The sequence below is a fragment of the Onychomys torridus genome, chromosome 3 (genome assembly GCF_903995425.1).
Source record: "Onychomys torridus chromosome 3, mOncTor1.1, whole genome shotgun sequence".
Lineage (NCBI taxonomy): Eukaryota > Metazoa > Chordata > Mammalia > Rodentia > Cricetidae > Onychomys > Onychomys torridus.
In genome coordinates, this window is record NC_050445.1 from 96,634,214 (window position 1) to 96,646,458 (window position 12,245).

At 43.0% G+C, this 12,245-nt stretch overlaps 1 protein-coding gene across 2 annotated transcripts in view; it reads right to left on the reverse strand.

Annotated features, from left to right (window-relative positions):
- Positions 1–12,245, reverse strand: part of Il5ra (interleukin 5 receptor subunit alpha) — a 30,456-nt gene that overhangs the window by 2,206 nt on the left and 16,005 nt on the right. The window contains exons 9-10 of one of the 2 annotated variants that reach the window (XM_036180338.1): positions 3,142–3,230; positions 2,117–2,201 (exon numbers count right to left, since the gene is read on the reverse strand). In XM_036180338.1, coding sequence (XP_036036231.1) covers positions 2,117–2,201; positions 3,142–3,230 — 174 coding nt within the window. Of the gene's footprint in view, positions 1–2,116; positions 2,202–3,141; positions 3,236–12,245 lie in introns of both variants that reach the window. The other variant, XM_036180337.1, reaches the window with a different exon arrangement.

Here is a 12,245-nt window from a genome sequence, read left to right on the forward strand (position 1 = left end):
CGAGTCATTATTCTACACACGGCTTGATTTTAATTAATAACAAACCAGAAGCTCAGAAAGGAAGCTCTTAAGCCAGTCCCATTCACCAGCCCCAGAATCTTAAGAGAATCTTTCTGGACTCTATAGGGAAATAAGATACCAGCCTTCAGATGTTTCATTAAGAGAACAGGACAAGTGACTAATATGTCATATTTAACTTTAGTGTGCTTTCCTTTGCTACAACAAAAAGGAATGAACAGTGCCCACTCCGATGAACAGAAGTAGATCCACACAGGGCCTGCCCCTTTCTGAAGAACTATAGATAAGCCAACATGGGTGGGCTGTTCCCTCATTGAAGAAAACAAGGAAAAAAGGCAAAGTAGCACAACTCTCTGGCCAGCCTCAAGTCTTTACTTCAGTAGTTTAGTAACCTACTGCCTGCAAGTCATTCCAAATTCAAACTGCAAAGGACTCTAAAGAAATTTTGGAATTTACTTAAACTAACCATTTTGATAAATTTTTCATCAGCCTGCCTTTTCCTCTAAATAATCATAAGATGCTTCATCCACATCTATTGAAGAAACTTCTAAATTTGTTAAGAAAATTCCTTAATCTAAGTCAGAAGTCAGTGATTGAAGCCCAATCTGGCTTGTTATCTCTTTTTGTAAATAAAGTTTTATTATAACACAGCCATGCTTATTCATTAGTACATTTTATGTGGATACACTCCTTGTAAGAAACAATCCTACCTTAAATGCTTATTATGCCTTCATAGGAAGAGTTTGGTGCCCTTTATTTCAAGCCACTTGACTGAAAGATGCAGCCCACAAAGTGCAATAACTGTACATAGAAAACATTGCAAAGTTGCTGAAAGAAACTAAAGAAGACCTCAGTATATGGAGATGCTGATAATAGTATTAAGATGTTGCTTTTCCCCCAAATTAACCACAGACGCTCAAATTTACCACAGACTTCCAGCTTCCTCCTTTAATCCCAGCATTCAGGAGGCAGTCTAGTAGACCCATGAGTTTAAGGCCACCTTGGTCTACACAGTGAATTTTAATGAAGCCAGAGCTATATAGTTGTAACTCATCTAAAAAGGAAAAAAACAGAAACAACAACAACAAAAAAAAACAAAAAACAGGTGGTGGTGGCGCACTCGGGAGGCAGAGCCAGGCGGATCTCTGTGAGTTCGAGGCCAACCTGGGCTACCAAGTGAGTTCCAGGAAAGGTGCAAAGCTATACAGAGAAACCCTGTCTCGAAAAACCAAAAAAAAAAAGGAAAAAAATCCAGCTGTCTAACTGCCCCCATTCTTTCCCACCACTTTTTCCCTCTTAGAAAAAAATGGCAGGTGGGCTCTAAAATGTATGCAATAATTCAAGACTTAACCAAAATATTTTGAGGGAAAACCACTTTGGGAGACCTCACCCTACATCATGTCAAGTTTTACAACAAAGCTACAGTAATTGTGATAATATTGTTTTGTCAGGTTCTCATCTATGCCTCTTATATACTAAAAAGGAACTTAAGATTCATGTTGTTGGAGGAATTACCAGAGATCAGTTAAAAGTTGGTGACTGTAGCCAGGTGGTGGCGGCGAACGCCTTCAATCACAGCACTCAGGAGGCAGAGCCAGGCGGATCTCTGTGAGCTCGAGGCCATCCCGGTCTACAGAGCGAGATCTAGGAAAGGCACAAAGCTACACAGAGAAACCCTGTCTCAAAAAACCAAAAAAAAAAAAAAAAAAAAAAAAAAAAACATATTGGTGACTGTGAAACTGAAATTCAAGTTTAACTGGCAGGAGCCCTTGTCATTGACTAAGACTTCCCCTAAATGTAGAGACAATAATAACATCCATATCTAGCCACATACACACACACACACACACACACACACACACACACACACACAGAGAGAGAGAGAGACAGAGAGAGAGACAGAGAGAGACAGAGAGACAGACACACACACACACACACACACAGAGAGACAGAGAGACAGAGACAGAGAGAGACACACAGAGAGACAGAGAGAGAGATACACATAGGTATTGAGTGATGCATATATATACATACATACACAGAGAGCTTGATACTCAGGGCACTTCGAATATCACCTCTTTGTGTCTCTAAACATTACCTCATAGTCAGTCACCACAAGGAGATCTTTGATGTTGCTCTTAGGGGCTGGAATTGGTGGAAATAACTTGATCCATATGCGACTCCTGAAAACCAGGGAGGAATTGGGTGAGTGTAAACAGTCCTCTTGCCTAGATTTCTACTCAAACATTGACTGAGTTGGTTCCATGTGTAACCATGTTGTAAATTTGGATTATCTGTGCGTTAAGATGTCTAAACATCTTATCATCATTGAAAACTTGGAATGCTGCCAGGCTGGGATGTGACTTCTGAGATCTCCAGGGAGGAGGAAGTCCTAACTGTTTCACATCAGGCTCATTGCCAAGCCTGACTTCTGAAGATGGGTCGGCAGCATCCTTTGCTTGGCTTCTCATTCACTGCTCTTTCTAGGTTTCTTCCTTCAACTATGCCAAGTCACAGCTCCCTCTCTTCTTTCCCTTTCTTTTGGACTTCTGCCTATCACCCACAGGCATCTAAGTATACCGTGTTAATGAGTGATCCCTTTAATTCGGAAGTCATTTCCTAAGTTGTTAAGCTAAAACAGAACTTTGCCTTAACAACTGGGGGGGGGGGGGGTGCAGCCATTTGCATGCTGCAAGGTGGGACTTGAGATCTGTGCAGCCTTTAGAGAAACTGCATTTGACCTAAGGACAGGCACTCTGGACCAGGAGCCTGAAAGCCAGGGGGAGGTCAACCCCTGACCCATATGTGAAGGCAGTGTGGTGACTTCAGACTTGAGTGGCCTGCTGCCTTTTTATAGGAGATGTCAAAAGACAAGCCAGTTGGGAAGGGGAAGCTGTGAAGGAGAAGAACTCGGTATCAAAAACCTCTACAGAAATGAAAATATTGTCAACAAATTAGAGGAGTGTGTAGTGGCTGAGGACTGTGCTGTGTCCTGTCTGGCTTCTGTATGCCGTGTTTTATTTCAGCCTGACCAGCATGCTGTAAATTCCACCTGATAATAAGCATGGGTAAGGGTGCCCAGCACACTGCAAAGTCTGCCCTTGAATGTTAAAGAATACTTACACTCTGCAGATGAGTGAGAAGATTAACAAGACGAAGCAGGCGGTGGCTGGAAGCACAATGAGATGCCACTCTGCCAAGGGTTTCTTCTCCTTTCCTGGTGAGGAGAGAGAGAGAGAGAGAGAGAGAGAGAGAGAGAGAGAGAGAGAGCAAAATCAGAACCAGGGAGAACAATCAAAATGATAAGGGGGACAGCAGAGGGACTGGGTTTGAGTTGAAGGTGCTGGGTGGTGCTAGGCAAGGGCAAGGAACTGAACACTGAGCCGTAGGTGTCTCATCCACTGAAAGATCTAATACCCATCTCTCGGGGTTGTTAGGAAGGAGAAACGAAACCATGGAAGTGAGGTCTTTTAATTATTGTTAATTTAAATAGGATTAATTCAGCCAATCAACCAATGTGTTAGATTCCACCTCTAGCCTCTACCACCTAAATACTAGCACTTAGAGCTTCAGATGAGTAGGGTCTTAGGTGGAAAAGTTAAAAAAGCATAAGGCTACTCAATAGCCTCACTACAGTTCATGGAAATGTTTTCTTTTTACCTACTTGGAAAAGAAACTTCTGGAAGAAGTGTGAGAAAATATTCGTAGTTAGCAAATGCAGGCATTAGAATCGAAGATGAGCACTTTATGACTGTAATTATCCTCAGAGTATCTCCAACCCTGATCCCCATTCCACAGCTCAGAAAGAAAACAGTTGTCCGTTGTCAGCCCAGGAAGTTTTCTGCAGACCATCCTATCCTCTGATTTGTTCCTACTCTATATTTAGTTCTATGGGCTTTAAAGACTACATCAGGGGAGGGGGCAGATGGGGGCAGTTCTATGTTGTTCGTCTGTTTGATTTTAGGAATGCGTGCCTGAGAAATCAAAGTTCCCTGACTAAATGGTGTTGGGAGAAGTAGTGTTCTTACTAATATGCCTTACTCACTTTCAGAAAACAAAAGCAAATACTGAGTTATAGTCACTTCTTTTTCCTATGGAAAGAGATCGATCATTCATTCATTCGTTCATTCATTCATGCGTTTAGCAAGTGTCTGTCAGGCTCTTGTCAGGTATACAAGTTACTGTGGCACAGTGGTTAAGAGAGTGCATTTGACACCTCCCATCCTGCAGCTTGGAGTCCAGCAGGGGAGATCTGCAGAAAGCAAATAAACTCAGGCCATGATTTGTTGATAGCTGTACTATGTCAGCACTGTGGTGAGGTTCAAACAATGCTACACTGGGATTAAAAGGTTGCAAACCTTGCTATAAGTTCTTCTATAAGACAATAAACACATATAAATTGAGAGTTTGAGCACTTGCGTCTATCCTAAGGCTTTCAAGAAACCTCAAGTCGTTCAAAGCCCACACACTGTTCAAGTATCATAGGAGAGGACTATCTGTATTTAACGCTAGTTCTTGCTTCTCCCTACTCTTCCCCCATTACCTTCCCAGCATCCTTGGTCAGGTTTCTTATGTACCTTCCCAAAACTTTCATCTCTTCCTTCATCTCTTCCTTTCTGCTTTCAAGTATTCACAGAGTCCTTTATCTTGACTAAGCTATGACCCTGCTCAGCCTTCTTCCTCAGCTACCATCAATTACTTTCTTTTCTCACTGCCCACGCTGGTATCTTGAATAACGATTCAGTCTGCTGCACTGTTAGACCTCAGGAACTACTTTTGAAGTCACTGGTAATTTCTTCCTAGAAAAAACCCAAAAGATCCCTTGTTTCCTGTCCTAACTTGATGTCTTCCAATCTCTCCCCTAAATTTCTTCTTTTCCTTTAAGATAATGCTTGTGGCAGGGCCTCATGTACCCTAGACTGGCTTCAAGCTTAATATGTAGTGGAGGATGAACTTGACCTTCTGATCTTGCTGGCTCCAGCTCCTTAGTACTCTACCACACCTAGTTTATGTCATGCTAAGGAAGCACTCTACCAAGTGAGGCACATCCCTAGCCCATCCTTTTAAAAAATCTTCTTAGCATATAGTAATTGCTTAAAATCACAGGACTCATTATCTCACACACACACACACACACACACACACACACACACACACACACACACACACATATATACTTCTATCATATCTGTCCCATTGCAATCTCCATTTTGAATTCAAGCTGTCCACACTGAGTTAAGGGAAGCCATGGCTCTTTCCCGAGATGGTCCCGTTCTTCTATGGCACTTCCTTATCCTTCCAAAATCACAGCTGGGCCCCTTTCAGTGCATGCCTTGACTAGTTCTCATCTCAGTCTGTTCTTTGAGCACTGGAAAGTTAGTTATCTGACCTACATGTTTTAATTCCATGAAACCCACAAAGCCTTTTCTTTTCCTGCTCCTGCCCTGACATGTAGCTCTAGGTTTACATTATAAAATCCCCATGGCCCAAACTCACTTGAATCTTTTACAAACCTAAGAATAGCCACAACCAAATTTATGTTCCTCATTTCATCAAAACTATTCTCAGCCAGGCATGATGCTGCATGGCTGTAATCTAAGAATTTTAATGGCCAAGATAGAAGGATGGTGAGTTATAGACACTCCTTGCCTAAACTCAAACAACCAAAAATGACTTCTTTCACCAGCTTCTCCATTTCACTCTCTGACCTTCCAAGCCCAAACCCGAATCCTTGGAGATACATTGATTATTTCCAATTTTTATAACCCCTGTTCCTTCTTCACACCCTTAGTATACATGAGTTCTATGTACAACTATAAATGGAAGGCTGCATGCTTCTGTCTCCTGCGTCTATCCTTGCTTAGTCTGGAGACCTGGGTTCCAGACTCGGCTTTCAGCGAAGCTGGACATTTGGGGGCTTGCTAGTCTCACCTCAAATCAAGTTAAAACACAAGATCCTGCAAATCCCTCCCCCCACAGACATGCTTTTTTCTGGTCTTACTTATTCTACCCAGGGCACCATCACTTCATTACATATACTTTAAACAAGACTAATTTTACCAAAGCAGTACATTTTTACTGTTAATAGTTTGAAAGTCAAAGTATAAAAATATGAAAATTATCACTCACACGGATTAACTAAAAACTTATCCTCTACATGTATTTTATAGGTACTTTTTAAAAAGTGACTAGACACAATGTCACTTTAATTTGCTTCCAGAAGCCACTGTGCAGTTGGAAAAACAAACTGAAGTAGAGAAAGGCAGTCACTTGAGGACACACAACTATCCTGGAAACTGGAAACAAAGTTCATGATTGGCTAATGACTCCATCCCTAAATATAATGTAGAGTTCTGAGTCCATTCTTCTCCATCTGTAAAACTGAGAGTGTGCTATGTGTGCTGGGGCTTTACTTGGTATATTGTAGGTGTCTATTTACTTCATGTATGTAGAAATATTGTATTTCTTTAGTTAATGTATTCTAGATGTTTCTTTGACATGAAGAACCACCACTACTAGCCCCCAACACCATCACCTTTGTTGCTGGATCTACTTCACTGGAGTAAAAGCCTATTTTGGGTTGGATATATATTTACAAGCCTCCTCTTTAGCTGAGGTTGGCTGCTCTGCAAACTTCCAGTGTGCTTGACAGTCCCAGGCTATAGATGGGACTGAATCACTTTATTAAAACCCTAAGCTAGGGCTGGAGAGATGGTTGAGTGATTAAAAACTTATACTGGCTTTGCAGAGGACTGGACTTGCTTTCTAACACCCATATTAGGCTATGTAGAACCATCTGCAGCTCTGGCTCCAAGTGATCTGATACCTTCTGATCACTGAAGCCACCACACACGTATGTACATAAACACACACTCAGATACACCCACATACATACACATAAAAAAGTCTTTAAAACCTTAAGTTTGTCTTTTCTTTTTTTAATGTTTTTGTGTCTGTTATAAGCAGGCCTTAGCACCCTAGGAATGGCAAGGCATACCTGTCATTCCAGAGTTTGTGAGGCAGAGGCAGAAAGATAATCACAAGTCAGAGGCCTGCCTGGTCTACATAGTAAGTTCCAGGCTAGTCAGGAACTTGTTTGTTTTCTCCTTTTAAAAAAGTCATTGAAAGTCATTAGCCATGCTGTCTGTTTGTTCATAACTGTTACAAAGACAGACAGCAAAACTTTGAGTCCTATGAAAAGAACAAGAAATGGTGTAAATATCATCATGGTCACACACTCAATAATTTGTGGCTCAAATTGTGTAATACCCACTGGCCTGATATGCCAAGTCCTGATAAGAGTACCGTTGTCTTCTAACCATGATTACAAAAATCTTTTCAGTTATACCACTGGTTTATTCACCTTATCTCTTAACTTAGATAAGTGTAGATTCTCAGTGAATGAGCAAAAACCATGGAGGCAACTGATTTTACTTCATTCAACTAAAAATTAAAGTTCTCATTACATGGAAATTACTGTGTAGGTAGCAGAGTCATGGGTAGTGCTTGGAAGGAGTTAACATGGCCTCTCCAGGCTCTCTTTCTATATCACCATGTGAAGAGTATAATTCACACTCAAGACCACAAGCATTGTGAGCTTCACCTCAAAGAAAATATGTTGACAGGTCAATCCAGTGCAAGAGAGCTTATTCACATACTGTTGAGTAAAAATGACTTGTCAATTACCAGCAGTTCAGTTATTTAAATTTTATTTCTACTTCTTTTCAACATTTATTTCTTTTATGATAGAAGGCTGTAGGTACCAAGGTGCATGGGTGGAGATCATGGGACAACTTGTAGGAGGTGGTTCACACTCTCCTTTAACCATGTGGTTCTCAGGGATGGAGCCAGGTCATCAGGCTTGGTGGCAAGCACCATTACTTCCTGAGCTATCTCTCCAGTTATTTTATCAATGAGAGCGAGAGAAAGAGAGGGGAGGGGAGAGGGAGAGAGGGAGAGATGGAGAGAGAGAGAGAGAGAGAGAGAGAGAGAGAGAGAGAGAGAGAGAGAGAGAAGAAGAAGAAGAAGGAGGAGGAGGAGGAGGAGGAGGAGGAGGAGGAGGGAGGGAGGGAGGGAGGGAGGGAGAGAGAGAGAACTAATGATTATAAAAAGATGAATCCAAGCAAAGACCTTCTCTTGTCTGGCTGAAGGCAGAACAATGGATCAGTATTTCAATACTCTAAAGTTGAAATGTTTCAGATGTCCTGGAATACATGACCTCAGAGCTTTCCTTTCCTAATCTCATGGGCAAGACTCTAGGCTTGATCCTAAGACTGGGGCTTTAGAGGGGAGGGGATAAAAGAAAACAAAAGAAAGTTCTAAGTAATGTGAATCATTTATCTGACTTCAGGAGCATTTCTTACATGCTATTCATCTTGAAGTCACAGATGTTTCTTAAGAAATTGTTGGGAATGAGGACTAAAAGAGCCAGTTTGTATACTGGGGATAAGTCCTGGTCCCATTGCCAGGGGACCCACAAACACATCAAGCCACTCAACTTTCACCCACATTCAGAGGGCCTAGTTTGGTCCCATGTAGACTCCCCAGCTGTCAGACCAGCATCCATGAGCTCCCATTAGCATAGGTCAGCTATTTCTGTGGATTTTCCCATCATGATTCTGACCCTCTTTGCTCTTACAGTCATCCCTCCCTCTCTTCAATTGTACTCCAGGATCTTGACCAAGTGCTTAGCTGTGAGTCTCTGCATCTGCTTCCAGCAGTTACTGGATGTAGGTTCTATGATGACAATTTGGGAGGACACCAATCTGAGTGCTAGGGAAGGCTAGTTCAAGAATATACTCCACCATTGCTATGAGTCTTAGCTGGGGACAATCTTGTGAGTTCCTGGGGTTTTTTCCCTAGCTACAGATTTCTCCTCATCCCCTTAATGGTACACTCTGTCAAGATATCTCTTTCATTGTTCTCCCTCCCCATCTTTTCCCCATGTTCCCACCTCCCATCCCCTCCCATCCCCTCTCCTCTATTCCCCTATCTGGGTTTGCCCAGGAGATCTATGATGCAATGCCTTACTCAGCCTTGATGTAGGAGGGAGGGGTTAGGTCTGGCCCCAACATGGTATAACAGCCTGTGTTGACTACCCAAGAGAGGCCTTACTCTATGAGGAGGGGATGTGGGTGGGTTGGTGGTAGGTATGGGGGGAGAAGGAGAAGAGGAGGGAGGGGGAACAGGGGTTTGTATGTAAAAGGAAAGAAAATCTCTCTTTTTTAAGAAAAATTATATATAAAAAAGAAATATGGTTATCAAAAGAGAAAAAAAAGATAACTGATTCCTTCAAATTGTCCTCTGACTTCCAAATGTGGGCTGTGACACAGGCTTGTCTGTGACATGCATCTCTACGCCGCACCTCAATACGCATAACAATAAATAAATATAATTTAAAATTTAAAAAGAATTGTTGGGTACTCTCTCCTTCCTTCCCCCCCCCCCTTTTCTTTTCTTTATGTTTATCCTGACATGATTAGACACCAGATGGCCTGAGGAATTGAACCCACATCCTCTGGAATATCAGTCAGTGCTCTTAACCACTGAGCCATCGCTCTCCTCGGGGTACTACTCCCTCACTTGCTTGTACAGAGATGTGTTTTTGAGAGAGGGAGTTACATAGCCTGTCCTATGGAAAAGCCCACCAGCCCATCTGCCTCATTGCTGGGTGCTCTGCAGATCTTACCAACACAGCGGATTTAGAGTACTCAATAATATGGTTCAGGTGGCTTTGTTTCCCATGATTTTTGACATCTCAGCCAGCTGACCTTACAATAAGGAACCTCATGGGAGCTCTGTGGGAAGTGTACACTGGGTAAGATGGATGGTCGCAATAGAAGGCAGGGAATCTCTAGGTGACATAGGCTAGCTTCCCTAGCTGCCTCTGGCTGCCTTGGAAGCTCCATCAAATGACTCACGTCTTGGGACAGCAGCTTCTCTGGCTCTAGGATTCTGTGATCTACTAGTTGGGACTGAGAGCTCTACAGAGGTGAATTTGATTCCTAGTTCTGTTCCACCTTAGTCCATACCCGTTTGTACTTTGACAGCTTCAGTATCGATTTTGAATCTGACTCTGACTCAATAATAGGTTTGAAGCAAACGTACTAATTAGTAAATTGGTGGAGCCCTTCAAATAAAACAGCCCTGCTGTGTTTTTAAAGCAGCAGGTGGTGGGAGCGGTTTAAATGGTGTCAACAGGGTTGAGTAAGTAAGATGGTGTCAATATGTTAGTCTATGATATAGGGTTTAACCAGCTTCCTGTGGCTTTCCCCTTTTTGGAGGGTGAAGCTGTGGTGTCACTCAGGAAAGGTTCCCAACTCAAGCAAAAGTCAAAAGTCGCCTCCTGTGACTGAGCTTTCTCTGGCAGCTTTCAGGTGGACTCTGGGAGATCAGCTGGCTTGAGGAGCCGAGGAGAAAATAACAACAAATAAAAGATGGGGCAGCAAAATGCCTTGTATAAGACCCAAGACCCACAGGCAAATGCGTAAAGCTGCACTCTCCTGGAGAAGCTGGGCCATGGAGACTGCACTGTGTATATGAATGACTTGACAAGCTTTGGACTGAGTAAGTGGAAGCCTGGTGGTTTTCATAATCCTGACTGGGCCCAGACGGGATGGATGACAATGGGGAAGGTACAGTTTCCTTCTCCTCTTCAGGATTCCATAAGGAACCTGTGCCTTCCAGAGCTCCCACAAACTCAGAATTCGTCCCCATGAGCAGCTATGGAGCCTGTTTCTGTGAATCTGCTAAAGCAGTTGCAGGTTGGCTGCTGAGGGTGAAATGTCCTGCAGAAGTGAGTAACTCAGGATGGAGAGGTTTGGACCTAGTTCTGTCTCTTGCTGCTGAGGTGACCTTCCTTGAGCAGTGGATTTGTTTCACTTTGTGTATTGCTTTGAAGCTAGGAGTGAGAGGGAACGAGTCCACACACACAGAGTGCATAGCATCTGTGCCGGTCCATGGTAGCCGATCAATCCATGTTTTCGGTAATTATGATTGGGATTAATGCATTGTGTCAGAGCAAAGGCATCAAGTTAATTTCCCTAGATTCTCCAGGGTAGACCATAATTGCAGAGCTGTCAGAATCCTCAGGTCAAGAGAAACAAACACCAGAATTCTGGGTATAAAGCAAGAAAGAGGTCAGAAGTCATGGTTAGTCTCACTCCTCAAAAATCTGAATTAAGCCAGCTGGTGGTGGCACATGCCTTTAATCCCAGTACTCAGGGGTGGAATGGGAGGAGGCAGAGGCAGGTGGATTTCTATGATTGCCAGGCCAGCCTGGTCTACAAAGTGAATTCCAGGACAGCCAGGGCTATTACACAGAGAAACTCTGTCTCAAAGCAACAACAAAAAATTTAAAACATTTAAAAAAAAAAAAAAGAATCCGAATTAAGATGAACATTGCATTAGGCTGGCGAGATGGCTTAGTGGGTACAACAGCTTATCACACAAGCCTGAAAGTCTGCGGTCAGACCTCCGGAACCCACACAAAAGCCTAGCACAGGAGCCCAGGCATTTGTTATCCTGGCAAAAACTGCAGGGAAATGGGAGGCAGAGAATGGAGAATCTGTAGAAATCTGAGGGCCAGCTAGGCTGATGTGTGCAACTGCAAAGAACCTAATGCTAAGACCAACACCTAATGGTTCCATGTCCTCTAACTTCCTCAGTGTTCTGTGTGGCACATGCATGCCCATACTCACACACTCAGAAACAAACATGAACACATGCACTTACACATCATACACACACACACACACACACACACACACACACACACACACACACACACGAGTATGGTGCACAATATGGAATAAATATTTAGACAAAAACTGCATGTGGAGGTCAATGTAAACAACTCCATTGCTTGGCCTAGATGGGAGCCTGAGCAGACCAAGAACTAGCAGAATGTCACATCTGCAGCAGTATACATCCCAAGCCAGGTCTATTTCTGTGCCTCAGTTTCTCCAGCTTGAACATAACAAATGGAACAAGGGAGCATCAGTCAGCACACACAGGTGTAAAGGCAATCTTCTTGCCCAGTTCCAGGCCTACCCCCAGCAGCTTTGAGCAGACCCTTGTCTTCTTTCCCCCATCTACTTAGTAGACAGGCAGGTCATTTGGGCAGATATTCTAGATACTGTAAGTTTGCTTCTCACAGGGCCAGGCACAGAGATCCAGTCCTTCCTTCACATAAATTGTTATGCATAGAGGATTGATTGGTGTGGCCA